The 24,345-nt window shown below is 47.0% G+C and overlaps 1 protein-coding gene across 1 annotated transcript in view; it reads right to left on the reverse strand.

Moving 5' to 3' along the window:
- Nucleotides 1–258: 258 nt before the first annotated feature.
- LOC123447765 (4-coumarate--CoA ligase-like 7) overlaps nt 259–24,345 on the reverse strand; it is a 41,243-nt gene continuing 17,156 nt past the window's right edge. Inside the window, exons 2-5 of the mRNA XM_045124417.1 lie at nt 1,375–1,561; nt 1,115–1,260; nt 874–941; nt 259–794 (exon numbers count right to left, since the gene is read on the reverse strand). Coding sequence (XP_044980352.1) covers nt 581–794; nt 874–941; nt 1,115–1,260; nt 1,375–1,561 — 615 coding nt within the window. The 3' untranslated portion in view covers nt 259–580. The remainder of the gene's footprint in view (nt 795–873; nt 942–1,114; nt 1,261–1,374; nt 1,562–24,345) is intronic.

A 24,345-nucleotide genomic window follows, 5' to 3' on the forward strand; every position in this document is an offset into this window, starting at 1 on the left:
GGTAGCACATGGTATCTTCAACCGGTTTGGATGTCGTCATGTTAATAAGATAGGTGTTTAGTCATCTATATATTTTGTCATCTCCGGCTTGGGCAAGAAGGATGCCTTGTATCGTCCTATTTTATTTTTTGTTGCACACTTCATGTACTTTGTCTGAGACTTCATTTTAATTTTAATATATTTGGCCGTATGCATCTCCCGATGCACAGGCCGGGGCTCAGCCTCCATTTCGAAAAAAATTCTAGTGACACACACACAAAAAAAAATACTGGCCCTTAGGCACGAATCAAACATACCCTATATTCTACTCCCTTCGTTTCAAAATGTAAGACCTTTTCTAACAATATAATAGTAACAGAAAAATGTCTTACATTTTAGGATGGAGGAAGTAGGTGTGTAAATTGACAAGTAACAAGCGGAAGAAAAATAAAATTCTTCACGACATGTTTCAATAGGGGACAACAAGGTTTTAACTTAACATTGAGCAGCCCACATGTGCTCTCGATACTATATAAGTCTTCTTTTTTGCCCGTTGCAATGAATATAGGAGATGATCTCACTGATGATCTCACAAGCTTGATCAAAGTCTGGACAGATGGCTCGACAACTGCCTTCTCAGTATCTTCCCGGCCGGCGATCTGGGTATGGAGTCGATGAAGAGCACCCTACGGACCTTCTTGTACGGCGCCACCTGCTTCGCCACATGCTCCATGACTTGTGCTTCGGTGATCTTGCTGCCGGGTTGCCTCACCACGAGCGCCATGGGTATCTCTCCTGCCTCTTCGTGAGGATATCTGCATATTCATTGGGACCGTCAATACTGTTTCTACGCTGTCAGAAGGCGGTAAACTGTCAGTCATTAGTTGGACTTACGGCATAACTGCAGCATCGACGATTTCTGGCAACGACTGAAGGATAAGCTCCAGCTCTACAGGCGCGACCTGCAGTTTTCAGTTTATCATCAACCATGCGAGCCAAATTGCTATTCATTGCAATAATAACACATACTCCCGATGTAAATTAATATAAGAACGTCTAAATTATTAAAATAGTGTTCTAAATGCTTTTATATTAGTTTACGGAGGGAGTAGTTCAGAAGCTGATAAGAGCAGACCTGATAGGCCTTGTACTTGATGAGCTCCTTGAGCCTATCAACCACGAACAGAAACCCATCCTGATCAATGTAGCAAAGGTCGCCGGTCTTGAGCCAGCCTTCCGAATCGAAGGCGGCCGCGTTCGCCTCCTCGTCGCCTACGTAACCTGCACAGACACACAAAACCGTAAGTAATCTCAGCGCAGCAGCGTCACAACAATCTGCGCGCACCGAAGGCAATGTGCGTTGCAAGGGCGATGCTCGTGGGCTCGTGGCTTCACCTGTCATGATGGAAGGACCTCTCAGACACAGCTCCCCTTTCTGCCCGACGGACAAGGGCTTGCCAGTGACGATGTCGACCATCTTCGCCTCGACGTTGTGGTTGATGCGGCCGGCGGAGCCTACGTGGGAGCACTCGTCCCGGTCGACCATCATGGACACGGCCCCAGCCTCTGTTGAGCCATAACCCTGAAGCAGATTTAAGCAACAAGATTTTAGAAATTGTACTGAAAAATCTCCTACACTCGGACTAATTTGACACCGTGAGCAGATCTTATGACTGCATATTATAGTCGCTATACAGAAATGAGTCTTTTAACTACGAACAACTTGTCTTGAAAATTACATGTTTTGATCATTATCCCGAAGGGACTTTAGTAGTGTTGGTAAGGGGCAGAAGCACCTTTGTTTCTTTAGGTAGGTGGTTACACATTAGAGTATCTCTAGATGTGCTATAGTCGGTCAAACCTCTAAATTTACAGTATATATCCCTAAAGCGCACCTAATAGATCCCATAAAATGGACGATCCTATTTTTTCTTTTGCAGCTCCCCGTATATTATCCACTACATACCTCAAATATATCTATACCTACTAATAAAAGAAATAGTTATTCTTAGTCCATCTTGCTATTTTATATAAAACCTCCTGATGTTTCTAACATTAAACTCGCACTACATATTTTTTTAAAAAAAATACTCATATCTTCTAAACCGTAACTTCAAATTTAACATGTTATATATGAAATGATTAGAAAAATATGTATAATTTGAATGTGATGTTATTTTACATGTTAAACATTTAATAAAAAAATTATCTAGGGTGCAATTTTAATAAGTAATTTGTTATTCGTCTTTCTTTCATACCGGTACTAATCCGGATTGGGGATGAACACGTCACAAAATCAGGATTGAAGATGAAATTGAAGGTCACTTGTCCGTTTCTTTATATTTATTAAATCTACATGCAAGCCGTGTCAAAATAGAAGACCTGTGGAATCTTGAACTGAACTTTTGTAGGGTAAGACCATATATGTTTGTGCCGTAACTACGAAGTCTCATATTATAGACCATTTTTTATAAATTAACAGTGTATGGTTTTTTTTTCTTCCGTTGCAACGCACGAGCCCTTTTGCTAGTAGTTTTTAAGCCGTTTTGCAAGCCCCGTATATTGGAATTGAAAACGGTCAACGCCAGAGCAGGCGGAGGAGCTCGACAGCAGACGGCCGGAGCGTCGCTGGAGCAGGTGGATGTGTTGAATGTTCCTGAAGATGGAACGATGAAAGATGGCGACGGTTTATTCTAGTGTGCGCGTGCACGATGTGCAGACAGCCTGTTAGACCGGTTGGTGCTCTCATTTGACTGACAAACGGCTTCGTGCGGCCACCGGACTAGATGACAAGATGGTGTGTGTTGATGCGAGTTTAGGACACATTATTAAGGAGGTGTTTGTTTTCGAGTTTTTTGCCCGTCACCTGTTAACGCCGTAAAGGGAAAACAATCCCTGCGTTTGGTAACTCCACAGCGTAAACATGTCACAACATAAATGAGTCCAGGCCAGTTATGTATCGATACCGCCCACCCCTCACTGGTATCGATCTTCTATCCTCCTCCTCCTCCCGTCAGAACCCACTGCTCCCCGTACAACCCTCTTCCTCCCATCAGAACCTATTGTTCCCCATGCAACCCTCCTCCTCGTCAGCTGCCGCCTCCCCGAGAACCTCCGAGTCCTGCATCGATGCCTTCCTGATCCCCTTCGAGCCCCCCTCCGCCGCCGGCGTGAGTCGGAGCAGCCGTTGGCGCTTGTGATCGGGAAGGGTCAGCTGTGCTTGAGATCAGAGGTGGCCGGCGGCGCTTGATTTCAGGCCGGCCGGCGGGCGCTTGATTCGAGTGGCCAGCTGCGCTTGAGACCGGAGGTGCCCGACAACGTTTGATTTCAGGCCGATGGGCGGGCGCTTGATCCGAGCGGCTAGCAGCGCTTGATCCGAGTGGACGATGGCACTTGATTTTGCGGACGGCCGGCGGCGCTCGATCCGAGTGGCCGGCGGCGTTTGATTTAGGAGACCGTTGACGTCGCTTGACTTTGGGGAAGGCCGACGAGGCTTGATCTGAGTGGCCGGCGGCGCTTGATTTAGGAGACCGTTGACGTCGCTTGACTTTGGGGAAGGCCGGCGAGGCTTGATCTGAGTGGCCGGCGGCGCTTGATTTTCTGAAGATGGCCGGGGTGCTGGACATCTTGGGCGGCTGGAGCCGAGCAATATCAGGCCATTCATGGTGAGCATGCTGGCCGGCGACAGCAGGGACGACAATCGATTCCTTTACCTCAAATGAGCCAAACAAATTTGAAAAAAACTCACTAGACCTCCTTAAACAGTGTGATCTGATTACGTTACCATTACCGTTACCATTTCTGTAGCCAAACACCTCCTAAGTTTATAGGTGTAGCAGCAGTGGTGCCATGAAAGTGGCTTTGTCTTCATTTATGTCTTTGTTTGAGCCACTTTTTAATCACTTATTTTGGAACGAAGGGAGTATAATAAACGCCATATGATTCAGAGGTACACAACTTTTTCCGCGCATCAACCAAGTGGACGCTTGAGGATGGTCGTTCTTGCAAGTTCTAGGCGGATCACTGGCTAAATGACGATTTCATCACTCACATGGCTCGTTCCCGCTCTGCTGGAGTCCAGCACCGGTGCAAGCGTTGCCGCACTGTCCGAGTCTCTCCGAGATGCTCTCTAAACAAACTTGGATTTTGGACATACACAGAGCCCTTGGGCTGGGTGCACTGGTCGAATACATCGATGTTTGGCAGCTACTACGTACATCACGTGACTCTTCCGGACCTGGCCGACTTTTTGCTATGGTGATGGACGAGTTCGGCCATCTACACTATTGCATACTGTTACAAGGCCCCTTTCCTTACAAACTGACCCGTAATTGAATGATTAGGAGGACCGTGATATTCCCTGTCCATTAAAGTTTAAGTTTCAGATTTAACGTTGGTGCTTGCATTTTTCTGAATTTATTCAAGATCTTCCGACGATATGTTTTCAGTGGAAGGATATGTTCCCGTCGAGAATGAAGGCGTCAGTGATGACTTCGTCAATGTCAAGATGATGTGTCGGCTTAGTCTATCAAAGATACTCATAAGGATAGGGTGTACGTGCGTGCGTTTATAGGGATGAATGTACGCTCGTGTATGAGCGACTTCGATTGTACTAAAAAAAAAAAAAAGACCCCTTTCCTTCGATAGCACTGCCTCCCCCTTCTAGAAGCTGAACTGGATTAATTGCTCCCTCCCTCCACAAATGAGCTTGAAGGATTTCCTTTGGCTAGTTTGTTGGACGGCAGATCGGTTCCTCATTTTTTGTTCTCATGATCCGGAGACCCTGGACCACCTTCAGGTGGGAAGCGTCTTTGCCCGTAATAATAGAAACCAAAGAAAGAGCAGAACTGTAGTATTCATCTTCAAGGTTGCTCGATCTCAAATGAATCAAAGAACAATTCTTCACAACATACCTATAATATACCTACGCATAATAAACTAGCTAGGCGAGCACGTCAGCAGCAGTGCGTGTCCCGGCTGGATCCTGACTGCTTGACGCCGCCGAGCATCTGTACGACCATCCCGACACCGTTCTCCAACCACTGGCCGTGGCCGCCCCCCACGAACGGCCTCGCCGCGGCAGTGAGCACGCTGGAGATCTGTATCACGAGCAAGAGCAGCAACGCCGCCTTTGCCATGCTCGCCGTCGCGGCCATTGTCGTCAGCAGGAAAGATCCCAATCAAGGCTCAAGAGAGTGAATGAACCGAACAGAGAGTCAGAGATACGGGATCGAGTGCCCTGTCTGTTTTCGAGCTTCAAGTTCTGCTTTTGTGCTAAAATGCAGCAATGTCTAGCTGAGGAGCTGAGGTTAGTTTGGATTGGAGGAAGCTTGCTGAGCTCGCGCCGCTATATATATGCATGCATGCAGAGCCGGCGTGTCGTGCGGCTATCGTCTGTGTGTCCAGTGCCCTCGGTAGACGATTCAAACGTAGTACGTACGTGGGAGAAGGGAGAATTCGTGCTAAGACTCGTTCATAGTCTCTCCAACACGCCGGTCTGAGTCGATCAGTGGACGATCATATTCATAGTACCACACCCCGGCTGTTGAACCGTTCCAGCTTGTTCGACAAGTAGAACCGTAATACGATATACTACCCGTACGTACTAGTAGCAGGCTAGAGGCTAGCAGCAGAGGAAGAGTCGCAGAAACCTGCACTGACGTAAAGGAATGCGTGCTTTTGAATCCTGAATTCGTTCAGGTCAGACGCAAGAACACGAATATCATCCGTTCAACAAGAAACTGAATTTCCTCGTGTACATGGGGGTTGGTCATGGTCGTGAAAGGGGGGAGGCGGGGAAAACTTGCATACAGACACGCATCGTCCTTCTTACTGTCGTCAACATGAACACCCTCCGTTCCTAAATACTCCCTCCGTTCCTAAATATAAGTTTTTGTAGAGATTTCACTAGTGGACTACATACGAATGTATATAGACATACTTTAGAGTATAGATTCAATCATTTTGCTTCGTATGTAGACCCTTAATAAAATCGCTTAAAAGACTTATATTTAGGAACGGAGGGAGTATAAGTCTGTTTAAAGTATGTCTTTATACATCTGTATATAGTTTTTAGTAAAAGCTTTAAAAAAATTATATTTAAAAACGGTGGAGCATATATTGTGCATTCTTGTACGTTCACTGTCGTACTAGTACTAGTACTTAGTCAAGAAATACAGTAGTTCCGTTGGACCAAATGCATCGTGTATCTTACTGTAGAATTCGAGTCAGAAAGGATATATTTGTTGGTAGCTCCTGCCATGGGTTGCAGTATAACTAACTCATGTCTTGTCCATGAGAAAGATTGACCGTATAGTGTTGACGTCATCAAGACTACTCGTCATTTGGTTTTTTTTGGTAAATCAACGGTGCTGACCGTCTCTAAAGTCTCTGTCGAAAAGTCAAGGGGTCGGAACCTGTCCAACACGAAAAATACGAGGTGGGGAGATCGGAAGCAGTGACCGGTTCTACACGGCCGGGCACACGTATGCGCATGCATGTGTGTGCACCTACCAACATCCGCAAAGAATACCCAATTCATAGATGTGGCTCAGGAGAAAGAACCCGATGTAAGATGGAGTAACGGCAAGCTGGAGGAGCTGGTGGCAGATAAGGATGGGGCATGGGTGAAGAAGAACGGAAGAAAGAACCGGGTGTGCAATCGAGCGGAAAGAAAACCGGGGGTAAAAAATAAAAGATTGATAGAATGTGTAAAATAATTAGAATAGGGTAAACCCTGGCATAAATTTAGTTTAAATGGGTAAGATGGATGGATTTTTCTTATATAGGATAATCCCTGCCAAAAAGGACAAAAGAAGAGGTAAAAAATGGAATTAACTCTCATTATCTCGAAGGGGCTTTAGTAGTGTTCGTAAGGGGCAGAAGCACCGGAGCTCGGCAGCGACCGTCGAAGCGTCGATGGCCGGAGCTCCGTCGGAGCCTCGTCGTTTTTCTTTACGGTACGGTTTTGCAGTACTTGTTCTGTCAAAGCCAATGTAAAACTGCAAATATCTTTACCGACGACCATAAAACGATTTTACGGGTCGAAATTGTAGAACATCTGCTTGAGATGCTCTTTAAGCCAACAGTTGGATCAATCGTTGAAGATTTTGCTACACCCTTTGTGCGAACTAGTGCCAATCCACATGCATTTTGGTCACTGGAATGGGATTGAGAAAACCCCGTGTCGCTCCTCCTGCCTATGGCGACTTGGGGGGACCCAGCCAACCCTAGCACAACTGTTGCCTTCTTGTCTCTACCCTTTGCTGTCATTGAATGAAGCCGCTAGGCGAAGCTTACGCGGCCGGGGGCGACGGCTCAATGTCCCGTGGCGCGCTTTCAGGTTGTGGACGACGGCTCTCGCAACCCGTGGTTAAATCAGGTCGAAAACTAATTATCAGCGGTAGTTTTTCGGTGAAATCAATGTATGTCAACTTTATCAATACCGGAATGATACCTACATCTTCACACATTTAAATCATTAAAATATTACTGAAGATTAAGATTTTTATGTGGTTTTTTCACGAAGGAGTAATATTCACAAAGGATAACTTGATTAAACGAAAATGGGTAAGGAACTTTAGATGTTATTTTTGTGAACAACGAGACTATTAAACATCTCCTTCCTGAATGTCGTTTAGCTAGACTACTATGACGTACTATTCGTATAGCTTTCAACATCTCTCCTTCAACAAGTATGAACACATTATTTGGAACGTGGTTTATTCGAGTGGACGTCATCACGGCTAGACACATTTGGATAGGAGTTTTGTGTCATGCTTTGGGCTATATGTAATTGGAGAAATGATATGATATTTAACAGAAAAATATTCACCATTTTTTGCAGCTTATCTAGAAAACTACTACTTTGATACGTACATGGTCGTTACTCACACCTGCGGAGTCCAGAAAGATTTTGGTTAGTGGATGTAGCGGATGGAAGACGGTAGCACTAGATATCTTCAATCGATATGAATGACGGCATATTAATAGGCTAGGTGTTTAGTAATTGTAGCCTATTTATATCTTATCAGAAGTGACCCGCTATTTTCCCTTTCATTTTAAGACCTTCTTAGATCCTTTTGGATATTGCACTTGGTTGGAACCTTCTTATTTAATAAAATAACTGCAAGCATCATCATGATGCAAATAGCAGTCTTTCTTTTCTAAAAGAAAACACTATTGCCTACTCTTACAGAGCCCTTTTCCTTGGTAGCAGTACCTTCCCCTTCTAGAAGCTAAACTGGATAAATTGCCCCCCATGAGCGTGAAGGTTTTCCTTTGGCTAGTTGCTCAATATCGTTATTGGCATTCTTTGCTCTCATGATCCGGACCCTGGACCACCTTTAGGTGGGAAGCGTCTTTGCCCCTATAATCTAGCACGAGGTGCTATCTTGGTGCTGCAACCCCCCCCCCCCCCCTGCGTTCTTTGAGCGGCTTTCTTCGACGATGTGGTCCCTATATGCCCGTCTATCATGTATGGTAAACCCTAGATGATTCATCCTTCCTACACGGATAAGAGCCCCTGGTTTATATAGATACCACGGTCCCTAGGATTTTACAAGTTTCCGACCTTTGCCCGGGGATAGATAGACCGATTTAACCCTATTCATCTTGGAGCACACGCCAAACTTCGGAGCCTTCCTGCCCAAGCACGGGGTCGTCATAGTCGGGTGTGGTCCACAGACCGGTTGCCCGAGGACCCCTTAATCCTGAACTCCCTCAGTAGCCCCCAAACTAGCCTTCAACGTCGATGAGTATAATCTTCGACACCTTCATGTTTCCCGAGTAATCGGCTTGCAAGGCGAGTTCCCCTCCGATTTGTAAAGTGGCGAACTATTCTTCGATGAATCCACACATACCAAAGCGATGCGGGACCCATAGTTTTAAATTTTGCTCCAAAATTTAATAATAAGCCTCGGACACCGCGTGCCTTGAAGAAAGCAAGCGTCCTAGCAGTTCCCAACGGAACCGTCTCTTATAGACGTGGGGGTGACCTCTCTTTACAAATAAACAAAGAATCATGTCGAGGGTTTCATCGCTGGTTCCTACCCCTGCCCCCAAGTGCCTCCGAAAAACCCGAGAGTCCCAACACCCATCACCATGGCAGGCTCCTCTTAACGTCCCTTTGGTCCCCAATCAGGGGGCTCGGCAAGTTGTTCCATCTCCCCCAGCTTCGGCTGTGAGACCTCGAAGTCCATGGATAACTACCATCGTTTGATCTCGTGCCTACGCACGCCGTCCTAACCTTCATCAATGGCAAGGCTTTCGCAGAGAATTTCCTTGCCCCACAAAGAGGCGAAAGGGTCTGCTTTACTTCCTTTCTGCTGCGCGGGCTGGGATTCCCCATTCACCCCTTCCCGAGGGGTTTGTTGGAGTTCTACGGGCAACTGGTCCACAATCTCACCCCGGCTCCATTCTCCATATCTCGGGCTTTGTAGCCTTATGCGAGATGTTTCTGGGCTGCGAGCCTCACTTTAATTTGTGGAGGAAATATTTCTGCCTTGTCCCCCGGACTAAAGGAACGTCCCTTTGGGAAGTGGGCGGGACCGAACTGTGGCGCATAGTAGCTACAGGATACCTAGTCGGGGCACCAAAGAAGGAGGTCGACGAGTGGTCTTCGAAGTGGTTTTATATCGACGATGTTCCTTTATTCGAGCTAGTTTGGAGAGGACTGCCTGAATACTCCGAGACTCCCTTAAAAAAACGATTTTGTTAGCGTCCGAAGAGTTCTCCTGAATAAGAGAGTTCCGAGGTGAGCGCCTAGCCGCCAAGGTTAAAATGCTTGCTCACGGCAGGCTGACCATTGTCCAAGTGATGGCCACATCAATTACGAGGTGCGTTCAATCGCTTCAGCAGCGTATACATCCCTTATGAAGCTACATCGGGACGAGCGACTCAACGCGCTCCCGGCGGCAGAGACCGGATACTCGGGAAGCCTTAACAGCAATTTTGGCGGATCTCTTCAAGGGGGAAAAGAAGATTTCACCCGCCTTGCCTTCAAGGAGGGTTTTGGGTCGTATAATCCCATTACATGGGTAATTATGTGACATTTTATAGCCAGTACGTTTAATGTACGTCACGATGATTGTAAACTTGTGATCCTTCGTTGTGGGACTGGAGGCGCTGGATCGAGATTGTTAAAAGTCCCACTCCCTAGCGCGAGGACTTTGCTCGTGATGACGACCCCCGATTCCACGAGGATCCGAAATTTTTGATTATTTTTTGAGGACGGGGTGTTTTATGAAGAGAGCATCGACAAGCAAGAGGTGGCATTTTGGCCGATAACCCCAAGTTCCATCCATCTTCAGCAAGCAAGAGGAAGACAACCACTCGTCAAGAGACCATGCCTAAACGTCGTCAGAGTACGCGCCGGACAGCATCCCGCCCTCCTGCAGCCAGGGTCATGCCAACCAATAGCCAACTCCCGAACATGAGGAGGTGATAAATACCCCGGCTACCCCGCAAGCTAGGTACATATGTTAATCATTTTATTTTCCCCGGTAGCGGTTGCCTTCTTAAATGTCCATAACCCTTTGCCAAATGAAACGTAGAAAGCGTGCGTGACCCTCCTCGTCCGAAGACGTGGTCGAGGTGCTGGGAAGCCAGCCCAACCCAAGGTCTTCGGTTGGCCACGGGATTCCGAACACCGGCCCGGTGCCTGCCACATTCGAGGATTTTCCACGATGAACTCCGAAGTCGAGAGCGCTATGCATCATCGGCAGCGGAAAGAGTCCTTACGACACCCCATCTTTTCCGAGCAAGAGTTTAATGCTCTAAACTCGACCGATGCCTATCTTGGCGTTGCGCGGACCGGTCTCAAAGAAGTGGCCTTGCAGATGTCAGCCAAACTTCAACTATTCATCGGTATTTTGGTAACCGAACCAAGGTTCGGACCCAATAGCCCCCGAGCCTTAATTTGGTCTGTACGGCCGAGTTAAGGCTCGACATGACCTTTGAATTTGCTTCTGCACGCTTTAAAGCAGGAAAATGACAAATTGTCCAAAGATGTGCAACAAATTGAAGTCAAACTTCAAGCCACCAGGGCAGAGCTCGAGGACGTGATTTTTTTACCAGGGAAGCACATGGTAAGGGGAATTTGTTTTGTGATGTGCTGAATTCCATAGGGCTGCTTGTTTATTAGAGGATTTTTGATATAGCAGAATCTATAAGCCACATGCAGAAGGATGTAGACGCAGCTTGAGATTCTCAAAGGTACGCCGAATCTCAACTTGAAGCTGGTCATCGCATATTAGCACGATGCCGCGAGGAAAACAACCAGCGCAAAGAGGAGAAGAAAAACCAAGCCGAAGAGATTGATGCTTTAAAAGCCCAACTAGCGCAAAGCATCGAAGAGAATCAACATTTAAAGAGCGGCATATACTGTAAATAAAATCCCTGGCCTGTTTGCGTGATAAATCACTTTATGATGACGATAATCTAAAAAATCTCCGTCGTACTTTGTTTTTGAAAAGGTCTCTTGACTGGGCGTCCCATGGCATAAACCGGTTCCTTAGGAGGGGATCTGTTGCAAGAGCTTTCCATTGTTCATGGGTGGGCTCAAAAAGCTATGTGGAGTATGATCCAAGCTTTATGGCTGAATCAAACTCCTCCACAAGGGATGGCTGAACTGTCCGAGTTCTTCAAAGGAGCCCGGAGCCGTTTCGATCTGTGGAAGATTACAGCCTGCCGAGAAGGAGCTCGGAAATCATGGGCCATGGTGAAGCGTCTTGATCCCGAACACATGACCCGAGTTGGTACAGCGGTCCGTGATGGCGCAGAGATACCTCTACGCCTGGTTTATGACCAAGTGATGCTAGCGGCTCGCCTATCGCAGGAAGACTGTGCATTAGATACTATGATAGATGATCTCGACCAACCAAGTGGGTAATCATGTGTAATGTTATACGTCGTGTACGAAGACACTTCCCTTCATGTGTGAAACATTTGTCATAAACCGTCCATCGGCTTCTACCTCCCGTGTTTAATAACCCGATAGTGTTTTGTAATGTATATCCGATGATAACAGGAATCAATTTCCGAGAACAAGGCAATCTGTCCATGTGGTGCTAATAGACAAAGATGGTATGAGGGGATTATGTTATATTACGATGAAACGTAAGAAATATCTTCCAGAAAACATAATTCCTTTATGGGTTCCCTTTTCTGGGTTGCTACACAATCTATAGTTGATGTGAGTATATTTCCGAACAATACAGTATGTAATGGCAGGGATTGTCGGTTAATTTGACCTCGTTCGTTGTCGACCAAGTTGTATATTAAGAAACTCTAGCTTTCGGCTTCACCCGTTTGAGGCACGAATCTAGGCAAACCGGTCGTAACAATCACATAGGTGCTCCCTTTACTCTCTAGCCGAAGAGATCGGGAACATAGAGAGTAAGCACATGAGCGAGGCAACCCAGCTTTGCAAAGATCTTAATCCAATTGATGCATACAATGGCACGAATTTACTTTGAGTCGAGGTTTATATGGATGAACATGTATGCGTGATGAACACACTCGATTTCTTCGTTACGAAGCCCGGTGAAGCCGAACTCACCTGAGGATAATCTAGAAAGACCCTACAAAAGAAAAAAAGAAAAACAACAAATGTTTGAAAATAAAGAGAAAGGAATAATATGCATGAGCGACGATGTTGGTCTAGCCGTAGAAACGCCGAAGGCGACCCGCGTTCCATGGGCTTGGCTCCAGGCGATTGTCTCCAGGGTTGCGCAGATGATAAGCTCCTCCTATTAAAACTTCGTCAATTACGAAGGGGCCTTCCCACTTTGGGTGAAGTTTATGCTTTTGCTTCTCTAGGAGGCGTAGTATTAGCTCGCCCATGTTGTATGCTTTGGCCCGAACTTCTGTGCTTTGGTGGCGCCGGGCTTGTTGTTGATAAAAGGCAGATCGGGCACGAGCTATGTCGCGCTCGCGTTCTAAAGCGTCCAAGTCGTCTTGTCGATCTAACTCGGCCTCCTTTTCTTCGTACATGCGTACATGGGGTGCGTCGTGGATAATATCGCAGGGGAGAATGGCTTCGGCCCCGTACAACATGAAAAATGGTTTGAACCCGGTTGAACGATTCGACATGGTACGCAAGCCCCATAGTACGGAATCGAGTTCCTCCACCCAACGATAATCGGGCTCTGTGAGAGAGTGTACCAGATGTGGTTTAATACCACTCATAATGAGCCCATTGGCTTGTTCGACCTCTTCGTTGGTTTGTGGGTTGTAAACTGAGGCGTAGTCGAGCTTTATGCCCAAATTTGCACACCAATCCTTCACCTCCTCGGCGGCGAAATTAGATCCATTGTCGGTTATTATGCTATGCGGGACACCATAACGGTGTACGACACCGGATATGAAATCGATGACTCGCTTAGCCTTAGCAGAGCTGACCGGCTTTGCCTCGATCCACTTGGTGAATTTGTCGACCATAACGAGGAGATTTTTTTTTTCTTTGTCCCCCCTTTAAGTGGGCAGACCATGTCAAGACCCCAAACCGCAAAGGGTCAAGTGATCGGAATTCCCCGAAGAGTTGTGGGCGGGGGGCATGTGGCTTTGATTCACGAAGAGTTGGCAACTTGGCATCCCTTACAACGCTGAATGAGTGTGTGGGCGTCCTCTCGAGCTGTTGGCCAGAAAAAACCAGCTCGAAAAGACTTGTTGACTAAGGCCTGAGGTGTTGCATGATGACCGCCCATACTCGCGTGTACTTGATCCAACAACTGCCTCCCTTCTTCGAATATGCGCTGTTGGAAGACTCCTGTGGTGCTTTTATTATATAGGTCCGTCTCGTGTACCTCGTACGCCTTTGATCGGCGGACGATGAGTCGCGCCTCGGTCTGGTATTCGGGGAGTTCCTTGCGTAAGAGAATAGGCAAGGAATGGTTCGGTCGATGGGGCAATCACTGCCATGACCTCATGGGTTGAGGGCGTTTCCTCGATTTAGGTTCCGTCGATGACTTGATCGTCTTGCTCGACTGTGGGGGTATGGTTTGCTCGATGATACGTCTATTTTGCATCATGATTTTATGTTGATATTTATCGCATTATGGGCTGTTATTACACATTATGGTACAATACTTATGTTGGAAATATGCCCTACAGGCAATAAGAAAATGGTTATTATCATATTTCCTTGTTCATGATAATCGTCTATCGTTCATGCTATAATTGTATTAACAGGAAACAGTAATACATGTGTGAATGAATAGATCACAATGTGTCCCTAGGAAGCCTCCAGTTGGCTAGCTCATTAGTCAATAGATGATCATGGTTTCCTGATCATGGGCATTAGATGTCATTGATAACGGGATCACATCATTGGGAGAATGATGTGATGGACAAGACCCAATCCTAAGCCTAGCACTAGATCGTATTGTTCGTATGCTAAAGCTTTTCTAATGTCAAGTATCTTTTCCTTCGACCGTGAGATTGTGCAACTCCCGGATACCGTAGGAGTTCTTTGGGTGTATCAAACGTCACAACGTAACTGGGTGACTATAAAGGTGCACTACGGGTACCTCCGAAAGTGTCTGTTGGGTTGGTACGAATCGAGATCGGGATTTGTCACTCCGTGTGACGGAGAGGTATCTCTAGGCCCACTCGGTAGAACATCATCATGAGCTCAATGTGACGAAGGAGTTAGTCACACGATGACGTGCTACGGAACGAGTAAAGAGACTTACCGGTAACGAGATTGAACAAGGTATAGGTATACCGACGATCGAATCTCGGACAAGTTCTATACCGACAGACAAAGGGAATCGTATACGTGGTTCATCCGATGAGATCATCGTGGAGCTAGTGGGAGCCACCATGGGTATCCAGACCCCGCTGATGGTTATTGGCCAGAGAGGTGTCTCGGTCATGTCTGCCTGTCTCCCGAACCCATAGGGTCTACACACTTAAGGTTCGATGACGCTAGGGTTATAGGGAATTGTTGTACGAGGTTACCGAAAGTTGTTCGGAGTCCCGGATGAGATCCCGGATGTCACGAGGAGCTCCGGAATGGTCCCAAGGTAAAGATTGATATATCGGACGGATGGTTTTGGACACCGGAAGTGTTTCGGGCATCACCGATAATGTACCGGGACCACCGGGACCACCGGAGGTGGTCCCGGGGGACCACCGAAGGGGGGCAACGACCCCGGGAGGCTAGATGGGCTAAGTGCGGAAGGGAACCAGCCCCTAGGTGGGCTGGTGCGCCCCCCACCCAGCCCATGCACACCAGAAAAAAGGGGGAAGGGGGGAACCCTAACTTAGGTGGGCCTAAGGCCCACCAGAGGGGTGCACCACCCCTCCTCCTTGCCCTGGCCGCCACCCCCTCTCCCATCTAGGGCTGCCGCACCACTTGGGGGTGGGAACCCTAAGGGCTGCGCCCCCTCCCTCTCCCCCTATATATAGATGAGGGTTCGGGGCTGTTTGAGACACCGTTTCATCTCTCTCTCGGCGCAGCCCTGCTCCTCTCCCTGCTCCTCTCTGCCGGCGCTTGGTGAAGCCCTGTCGGGAGACCTCGTCTCTCCATCGACACCACGCCGTCGTGTTGCTGGACTTCTTCCCCAACCTCTCCCTCCTCCTTGCTGGATCAAGGTGCGGGAGACGTCACCGGGCTGCACGTGTGTTGAACGCGGAGGTGCCGTTGTTCGGCACTAGATCGGAATCGCCGCGAGTACGACTCCATCAACCGCGTTCTAGCAACGCTTCCGCTTAGCAATCTTCAAAGGTACGAAGATACTCTTACCCCTCTCTCGTCGCTGGTCTCTCCATAGGAAGATCTGAACATGCGTAGGAAAATTTTGAATTTATGCTACGTTACCCAACAGTGGCATCCGAGCCAGGTTTTCTATGCGTAGATTCTATGCATGAGTAGAACGCAAAAGTTGTGGGCGATGGTTTGTCAATTTGCTTGCCGTTACAAGTCTTATTCTTTTCTGGCGGTATTGTGGGATGAAGCGGCCCGGACCGACCTTACACGTACGCTTACGTGAGACTGGTTCCACCGACAGACATGCACATCGTGCATAAAGGTGGCTAGCGGGTGTCTGTCTCTCCTACTCTCGTCGGATTGGATTTGATGAAAAGGGTCCTTATGAAGGGTAAATCGCTTTGGCATATCATCATTGTGGCTGTCACGTAGGTAAGAAGGCGTTCTTGCTAGAAACCCAAATCAGCCACGTAAAACTTGCAACAACAATTAGAGGACGTCTAACTTGTTTTTGCAGGGTTTGACATGTGATGTGATATGGCCAAAGTTGTGATGTTGCATGTATGATGTATGAGATGATCATGTTATTGTAATAGGTTTCACGACTTGCATGTCGATGAGTATGACAACCGGCAGGAGCCATAGGAGTTGTCTTAATTTATTGTATGAGATGCAACGCCATGTGCTTACTACTTTTACTTCATTGCTAACGGTTAGCCATAGTAGTAGTGATAGTAGTAGTTGGCGTGACGACTTCACGGAGACACGATGATGGAGATCATGGTGTCACGCCGGTGACGATGATGATCATGCGATGCCTGAAGATGGAGATCGAAAGAGCAAAGATTATAATGGCCATATCATGTCACTATATGATTGCATTGTGATGTTTATCATGTTTTACATCTTATTGCTTAAAACGACGGTAGCATAATAAGATGATCCCTCTTAAAATTTCGAGAACGTATTCCCCTAAGTGTGCACCATTGTGAAGGTTCGTTGTCTCGAAGCACGACGTGATGATCGGGTGTGATAGAATCTAACGTTCGCATACAACGGGTGTAAGCCAGATTTACACACGCGAAACACCTAGGTTGACTCGACGAGCTTAGCATGTACAGACATGACCTCGAATACAAGAGACCGAAAGGTCGAACATGAGTCGTATGGTTGAATACGATCAACATGAAGTTGCTCACCATGGTGACTGGTCCGTCCCACGTGATGATCGGACACGGGTTAGTCAACATGGATCATGTATCACTTAGATGACTAGAGGGATGTCGATTTAAGTGGGAGTTCATACTTAATTTGATTAAATGAACTTAATTGTCATGAACTAAGTCTAAAAGTTGTCTTTACAAATATTGTAGATGTCCAACGTCAACCTCAACTTCAACGCATTCCTAGAGAAAAACAAGCTGAAAGATGATGGTAGCAACTATGCGGACTGGGTTCGCAACCTGAAGCTCATCCTTGAAGCAGCTAAAAAGGCTTATGTCCTTAATGCGCCGCTAGGTGACCCTCCCGCTCCCGCAGCAGCCCAAGACATTCTAAACGTCTGGCAAGCGCGGAGTGATGACTACTCTCTGGTCAGGTGTGGCATGTTATGCAGTTTAGAAACGGGGCTCCAAAGACGTTTTGAGCAACACGGGGCATATGAGATGTTCCAAGAGCTGAAGCTAGTTTTTCAAGCTCATGCCCGTGTCGAGAGATATGAAGTCTCCGACAAGTTCTTCAGCTGTAAGATGGAGGAGAACAGTTCTGTCAGTGAGCACATACTCAAAATGTCTGGGTTACACGGTCGTCTGACTTCACTTGGAGTCGAACTTCCGGATGATGCTATCATTGACAGAATCCTCCAGTCTCTCCCACCAAGCTACAAAGGCTTCGTGCTTAACTACAACATGCAAGGGATGGAGAAGACCATTCCCGAGTTGTACTCGATGCTCAAGTCTGCAGAAGTAGAAATCAAGAAGGAGCATCAAGTGTTGATGGTCAACAAGACCACTAGTTTCAAGAAAGGCAGGGGTAAGTAGAACTTCAAGAAAGACGGCAAAGCTATTGCCGCGCCCGGTAAGCCAGATGCCGGGAAGAAGAAAAAGAACAGACCCAAGCCTGAGACTGAGTGCTTCTATTGCAAGGGAAAAGGTCACTGGAAGCGGAACTACCCCAAATACTTAGCGGACAAGAAGGCCGGCAACGTTAAAGGTATATGTGATATACATGTTATTGATGTGTACCTTACCAGTGCTCGTAGTAGCTCCTGGGTATTTGATACCGGTGCTGTTGCTCACATTTGCAACTCAAAGCAGGAACTGCGGAATAAGCGGAGACTGGCCAAGGACGAGGTGACGATGCGCGTCGGGAATGGTTCAAAGGTCGATGTGATCGCCGTCGGCACGCTGCCTCTACATCTACCGTCGGGATTAGTTTTAAACCTTAATAATTGTTATTTAGTACCAGCTTTAAGCATGAACATTGTATCAGGGTCTTGCTTAATGCGGGACGGCTACTCATTTAAGTCAGAGAATAATGGTTGTTCTATTTATATGAGTGATATGTTTTATGGTCATGCTCCGCTGGTGAATGGTTTATTCTTGATGAATCTCGATCGTGATGTTACACATATTCATAGTGTGAGTACCAAAAGATGCAAAGTTGATAATGATAGTCCCACATACTTGTGGCACTGCCGCCTTGGTCATATCGGCGTTAAGCGCATGAAGAAGCTCCATACTGATGGACTGTTAGAGTCTCTTGACTTTGAATCATTTGACACATGCGAACCGTACCTCATGGGCAAGATGACTAAGACTCCATTCTCAGGAATAATGGAGAGAGCAACCGACTTATTGGAAATAATACATACTGATGTGTGTGGTCCAATGAACGTTGAAGCTCGCGGCGGTTATCGTTATGTTCTCACTCTCACCGATGATTTGAGTAGGTATGGGTATATCTACTTGATGAAGCACAAATCTGAGACCTTTGAAAAGTTCAAGGAATTTCAGAGTGAGGTTGAGAATCAACGTGACAGAAAAATTAAATGTCTACGATCTGATCGTGGAGGAGAATATTTGAGTCACGAGTTTGGCACACACCTAAGGAAGTGTGGAATCGTTTCACAACTGACACCGCCTGGCACACCGCAGCGCAACGGAGTGTCTGAACGTCGTAATCGCACTTTATTAGATATGGTACGATCTATGATGTCTCTCACCGACTTACCGCTATCATTTTGGGGATACGCATTAGAAACTGCAGCATTCACTTTAAATAGGGCACCGTCTAAATCCGTTGAGACGACACCGTATGAACTATGGTTTGGCAAGAAACCTAAGTTGTCGTTTCTTAAAGTTTGGGGCTGCGATGCTTATGTGAAGAAACTTCAACCAGAAAAGCTCGAACCCAAAGCGGAGAAATGCGTATTCATAGGATAGCCTAAGGAAACTATTGGGTATACCTTCTATCTTAGATCCGAAGGTAAAACCTTTGTTGCCAACAACGGATCCTTTCTAGAGAAAGAGTTTCTCTCGAAAGAAGTAAGTGGGAGGAAGGTAGAACTTGATGAGGTGATTACACCCCCTCTCGAACAGGAAAGTAGCGCAGCGCAGGAAGTTGTTCCTGTGGCGCCTACACCAACTGAAGAGGAAGTTAATGATGATAATCATGAAGCTTCGGATCAAGTTACTACTGAACCGCGAAGGTCCACAAGGGTACGCTCCGCACCAGAGTGGTACGGCAACCCTGTGATGGAAATCATGTTGTTAGACAACGGTGAACCTTCGAACTATGAAGAAGCGATGGCGGGCCCAGATTCCAACAAATGGCTTGAGGCCATGAAATCCGAGATAGAATCCATGTATGAGAACAAAGTATGGACTTTGGTGGACTTGCCCGATGACCGGCGAGCCATAGAAAATAAATGGATCTTCAAGAAGAAGACTGATGCAAACGGTAATGTAACCGTTTACAAAGCTCGACTTGTCGCAAAGGGTTTTTGACAAATTCAAGGAGTTGACTACGACGAGACTTTCTCTCCTGTAGCGAAGCTGAAATCAGTCAGGATCATGGTAGCAACTGCCGCCTTTTATGATTATGAAATTTGGCAAATGGATGTCAAAACAGCGTTCCTTAACGGGAACCTTAAGGAAGAGTTGTATATGATGCAACCAGAAGGTTTTGTCGACCCTAAGGGTGCTAACAAAGTGTGCAAGATCCAGCGCTCCATCTATGGGCTGGTGCAAGCATCTCGGAGTTGGAACATTCGCTTTAATGAGGTGATTAAAGCGTTTGGGTTCATACAGGTTTACGGAGAAGCCTATCTGTACAAGAAAGTGAGTGGGAGCTCTGTAGCTTTCCTCGTACTATATGTAGATGACATATTATTGATGGGGAATAATATAGAGATGTTGGAGAGCATAAAGGCCTATTTGAACAAGAGTTTTTCAATGAAGGACCTTGGAGAAGCTGCATACATATTAGGCATCAAGATCTATAGAGATAGATCGAGACGCCTCATAGGTCTTTCGCAAAGTACATACCTTGACAAGATATTGAAGAAGTTCAATATGGAAAACTCAAAGAAAGGGTTCTTGCCAGTTTTGCAAGGAATGAGATTGAGTAAAACTCAGTCGCCGACCACGGCAGCAGATAGAGAGAAGATGAGTTATGTCCCCTACGCTTCAGCCGTGGGCTCTCTAATGTATGCCATGCTGTGTACCAGACCTGATATAAACCTTGCCATAAATTTGGTAGGGAGGTACCAAAGTGATCCTGGTACGGAACACTGGACAGCGGTCAAGAATATCCTTAAGTACCTGAAAAGGACTAAGGAAATGTTTCTCGTTTATGGAGGTGACGAAGAGCTCGTCGTAAAGGGTTACATCGATGCTAGCTTCGACACAGATCCGGATGACTCTAAGTCTCAGACCGGATACATATATGTGTTGAATGGTGGGGCAGTGAGCTGGTGCAGCAGCAAGCAAGAAGTCGTGGCAGCATCTACATGTGAAGCGGAGTACATAGCTGCTTCAGAAGCGGCTCATGAAGGAATTTGGATGAAGGAGCTCATCACCGACCTTGGAGTGGTTCCAAGCGCGTCGGGTCCTATGACACTCTTCTGTGATAACACTGGAGCCATTGCCATAGCCAAGGAGCCCAGGTTTCACCGGAAGACGAAGCACATCAAGCGCAGCTACAACTCCATCTAGGACCATGTCCAGAGTGGAGTGATAGATATTTGTAAAGTACACACGGATCTGAATATTGCAGACCCGTTGACTAAACCTCTTCCACGAGCAAAACATGATCAGCACCATAATGCTATGGGTGTTCGATACATCACAATGTAACTAGATTATTGACTCTAGTGCAAGTGGGAGACTGTTGGAAATATGCCCTAGAGGCAATAATAAAATGTTTATTATCATATTTCCTTGTTCATGATAATCGTCTATTGTTCATGCTATAATTGTATTAACAGGAAACAGTAATACATGTGTGAATGAATAGATCACAATGTGTCCCTAGCAAGCCTCTAGTTGGCTAGCTCGTTAGTCAATAGATGATCATGGTTTCCTGATCATGGGCATTAGATGTCATTGATAACGGGATCACATCATTGGGAGAATGATGTGATGGACAAGACCCAATCCTAAGCCTAGTACTAGATCGTATTGTTCGTATGCTAAAGCTTTTCTAATGTCAAGTATCTTTTCCTTCGACCGTGAGATTGTGCAACTCCCGGATACCGTAGGAGTGCTTTGGGTGTATCAAACGTCACAACGTAACTCGGTGACTATAAAGGTGCACTATGGGTACCTCCAAAAGTGTCTGTTGGGTTGGTACGAATCGAGATCGGGATTTGTCACTCCGTGTGACGGAGAGGTATCTCTGGGCCCACTCGGTAGAACATCATCATGAGCTCAATGTGACTAAGGAGTCAGTCACACGATGACGTGCTACGGAACGAGTAAAGAGACTTACCGGTAACGAGATTGAACAAGGTATAGGTATACCGACGATCGAATCTCGGGCAAGTTCTATACCGATAGACAAAGGGAATCGTATACGGGATTGACTGAATCCTTGACATCGTGGTTCATCCGATGAGATCATCGTGGAGCTAGTGGGAGCCACCATGGGTATCCAGACCCCACTGATGGTTATTGGCCAGAGAGGTGTCTCGGTCATGTCTGCCTGTCTCCCGAACCCGTAGGGTCTACACACTTAAGGTTCGATGACGCTAGGGTTATAGGGAATTGTTGTACGAGGTTACCGAAAGTTGTTCGGAGTCCTGGATGAGATCCCGGACGTCACGAGGAGCTCCGGAATGGTCCGGAGGTAAAGATTGATATATAGGACGGATGGTTTTGGACACCGGAAGTGTTTCGGGCATCACCGGTAATGTACCGGGACCACCGGGACCACCGGAGGTGGTCCCGGGGGACCACCGAAGGGGGGCAATGACCCCGGGAGGCTAGATGGGCTAAGTGGGGAAGGGAACCAGCCCCTAGGTGGGCTGGTGCGCCCCCCACCCAGCCCATGCGCACCAGAAAAAAGGGGGAAGGGGGGAACCCTAACTTAGGTGGGCCTAAGGCCCACCAGAGGGGTGCGCCACCCCTCCTCCTTGCCCTGGCCGCCATCCCCTCTCCCATCTAGGGCTGCCGCACCCCTTGGGGGTGGGAACCCTAAGGGCTGCGCCCCCTCCCTCTCCCCCTATATATAGATGAGGGTTCGGGGCTGTTTGAGACACCGTTTCATCTCTCTCTCGGCGCAGCCCTGCTCCTTTCCCTCCTCCTCTCTGCTGGCGCTTGGCGAAGCCCTGCCGGGAGACCTCGTCTCTCCACCGACACCACGCCGTAGTGTTGCTGGGCTTCTTCCCCAACCTCTCCCTCCTCCTTGCTGGATCAAGGTGCGGGACACGTCACCGGGCTGCACGTGTGTTGAACGCGGAGGTGCCGTTGTTCGGCACTAGATCGGAATCGCCGCGAGTACGACTCCAGCAACCGTGTTCTAGCAACGCTTCCGCTTAGCGATCTTCAAAGGTACGAAGATGCTCTTACCCCTCTCTCGTTGCTGGTCTCTCCATAGGAAGATCTGAACATGCGTAGGAAAATTTTGAATTTATGCTACGTTACCCAACAACTTATGCCTTTTCTCTCTTATTTTATAAGATTTACATCACGAGGGAGAATGCCGGCAGCTGGAATTCTGGGCTAGAAAAGGAGAAAGTTTGAGATACCTATTATGCACAACTCCAAAAGTCGTGAAAATCAGCGAGGAATTATTTTGGAATATATAAAAAATACTGGGCGGAAGAAATACCGGAGGGGAGCCACCAGGAGGCCACAAGCCTGCGAGGCACGCCCTACCCCCCCTAGGCGCGCCTGGGTGGCTCATGGGCCCCCTGTTATCCCTCCGGCTCCCATCTTCTGCTGTATAGAGGGTTTCCTCCCAGAAAAAATCAAAAGAAGGTTTTCGGGAAGAGACGCCGCCGCCACGAGGCGGAACTTGAGCAGAACCAATCTAGAGCTCCGGCAGGGCCGTCCTGCCGGGGAAACTTCCCTCCCGGATGGGGAAATCGTCGCCATCGTCATTACCAACACTCCTCTAAATGGAGGAGATTGGTCTCCATCAACATATTCATCAGCACCATCTCATCTCCAAACCCTAGTTCATCTCTTGTACCCAATCTTCGTCTCGTGACTCCGATTGGTACTTGTAAGGTTGCTAGTAGTGTTAATTACTCCTTGTAGTTGACGCTAGTTGGATTACTCAGTGGAAGATCATATGTTCAGATCCTTAATGCAATTCAATACCTCTCTGATCATGAACATGATTATGCTTTGTGAGTAGTTACGTTTGTTCCTGAGGACATGTGATAAGTCTTGCTATAAGTAGTCATGTGAATTTGGTATTCGTTCGATATTTTGATGCGTTGTATGTTGTCTTTCCTCCAGTGGTGTTATGTGAACGTCGACTACATGACACTTCACCATTATTTGGGCCTAGAGGAAGGCATTGGGAAGTAATAAGTAGATGATGGGTTGCTAGAGTGACAGAAGCTTAAACCATAGTTTATGTGTTGCTTCGTAAGGGGCTGATTTGGATCCACTAGTTTAATGCTATGGTTAGACCTTGTCTTAATTCTTCTTTTGTAGTTGCGGATGCTTGCGAGAGGGGTTAATCATAAGTGGGATGTTTTTCGAAGTAAGGACAACACCCAAGCACTGGTCCACCCACATATCAAACTATCAAAGTAGCGAACGTGAATCATATGAACATGATGAAAACTAGCTTGACAGAATTCTCATGTGTCCTCGGGAGCGCTTTACCTTACATAAGAGTTCGTCCAGGCTTGTCCCTTGCTACAAAAGGGATTGGGCCATCTTGCTGCACCTTTGTTACTATTGTTACTTGCTACCCGTACGAATTATCTTATCACACAACTATCTGTTACCGATAATTTCAGTGCCTGCAGAGAATACCTTGCTGAAAACCATTTGTCATTTCCTTCTGCTCCTCGTTGGGTTCGACACTCTTACTTATCGAAAGGACTACGATATATCCCCTACACTTGTGGGTCATCACTCGACACCATCTATCACTGCGCTTCCAGACTCGTCGTCCCATACCACGGATGGCTT

The sequence above is a fragment of the Hordeum vulgare genome, chromosome 4H, assembly GCF_904849725.1.
Source record: "Hordeum vulgare subsp. vulgare chromosome 4H, MorexV3_pseudomolecules_assembly, whole genome shotgun sequence".
NCBI classification, from domain to species: Eukaryota; Viridiplantae; Streptophyta; class Magnoliopsida; order Poales; family Poaceae; genus Hordeum; species Hordeum vulgare.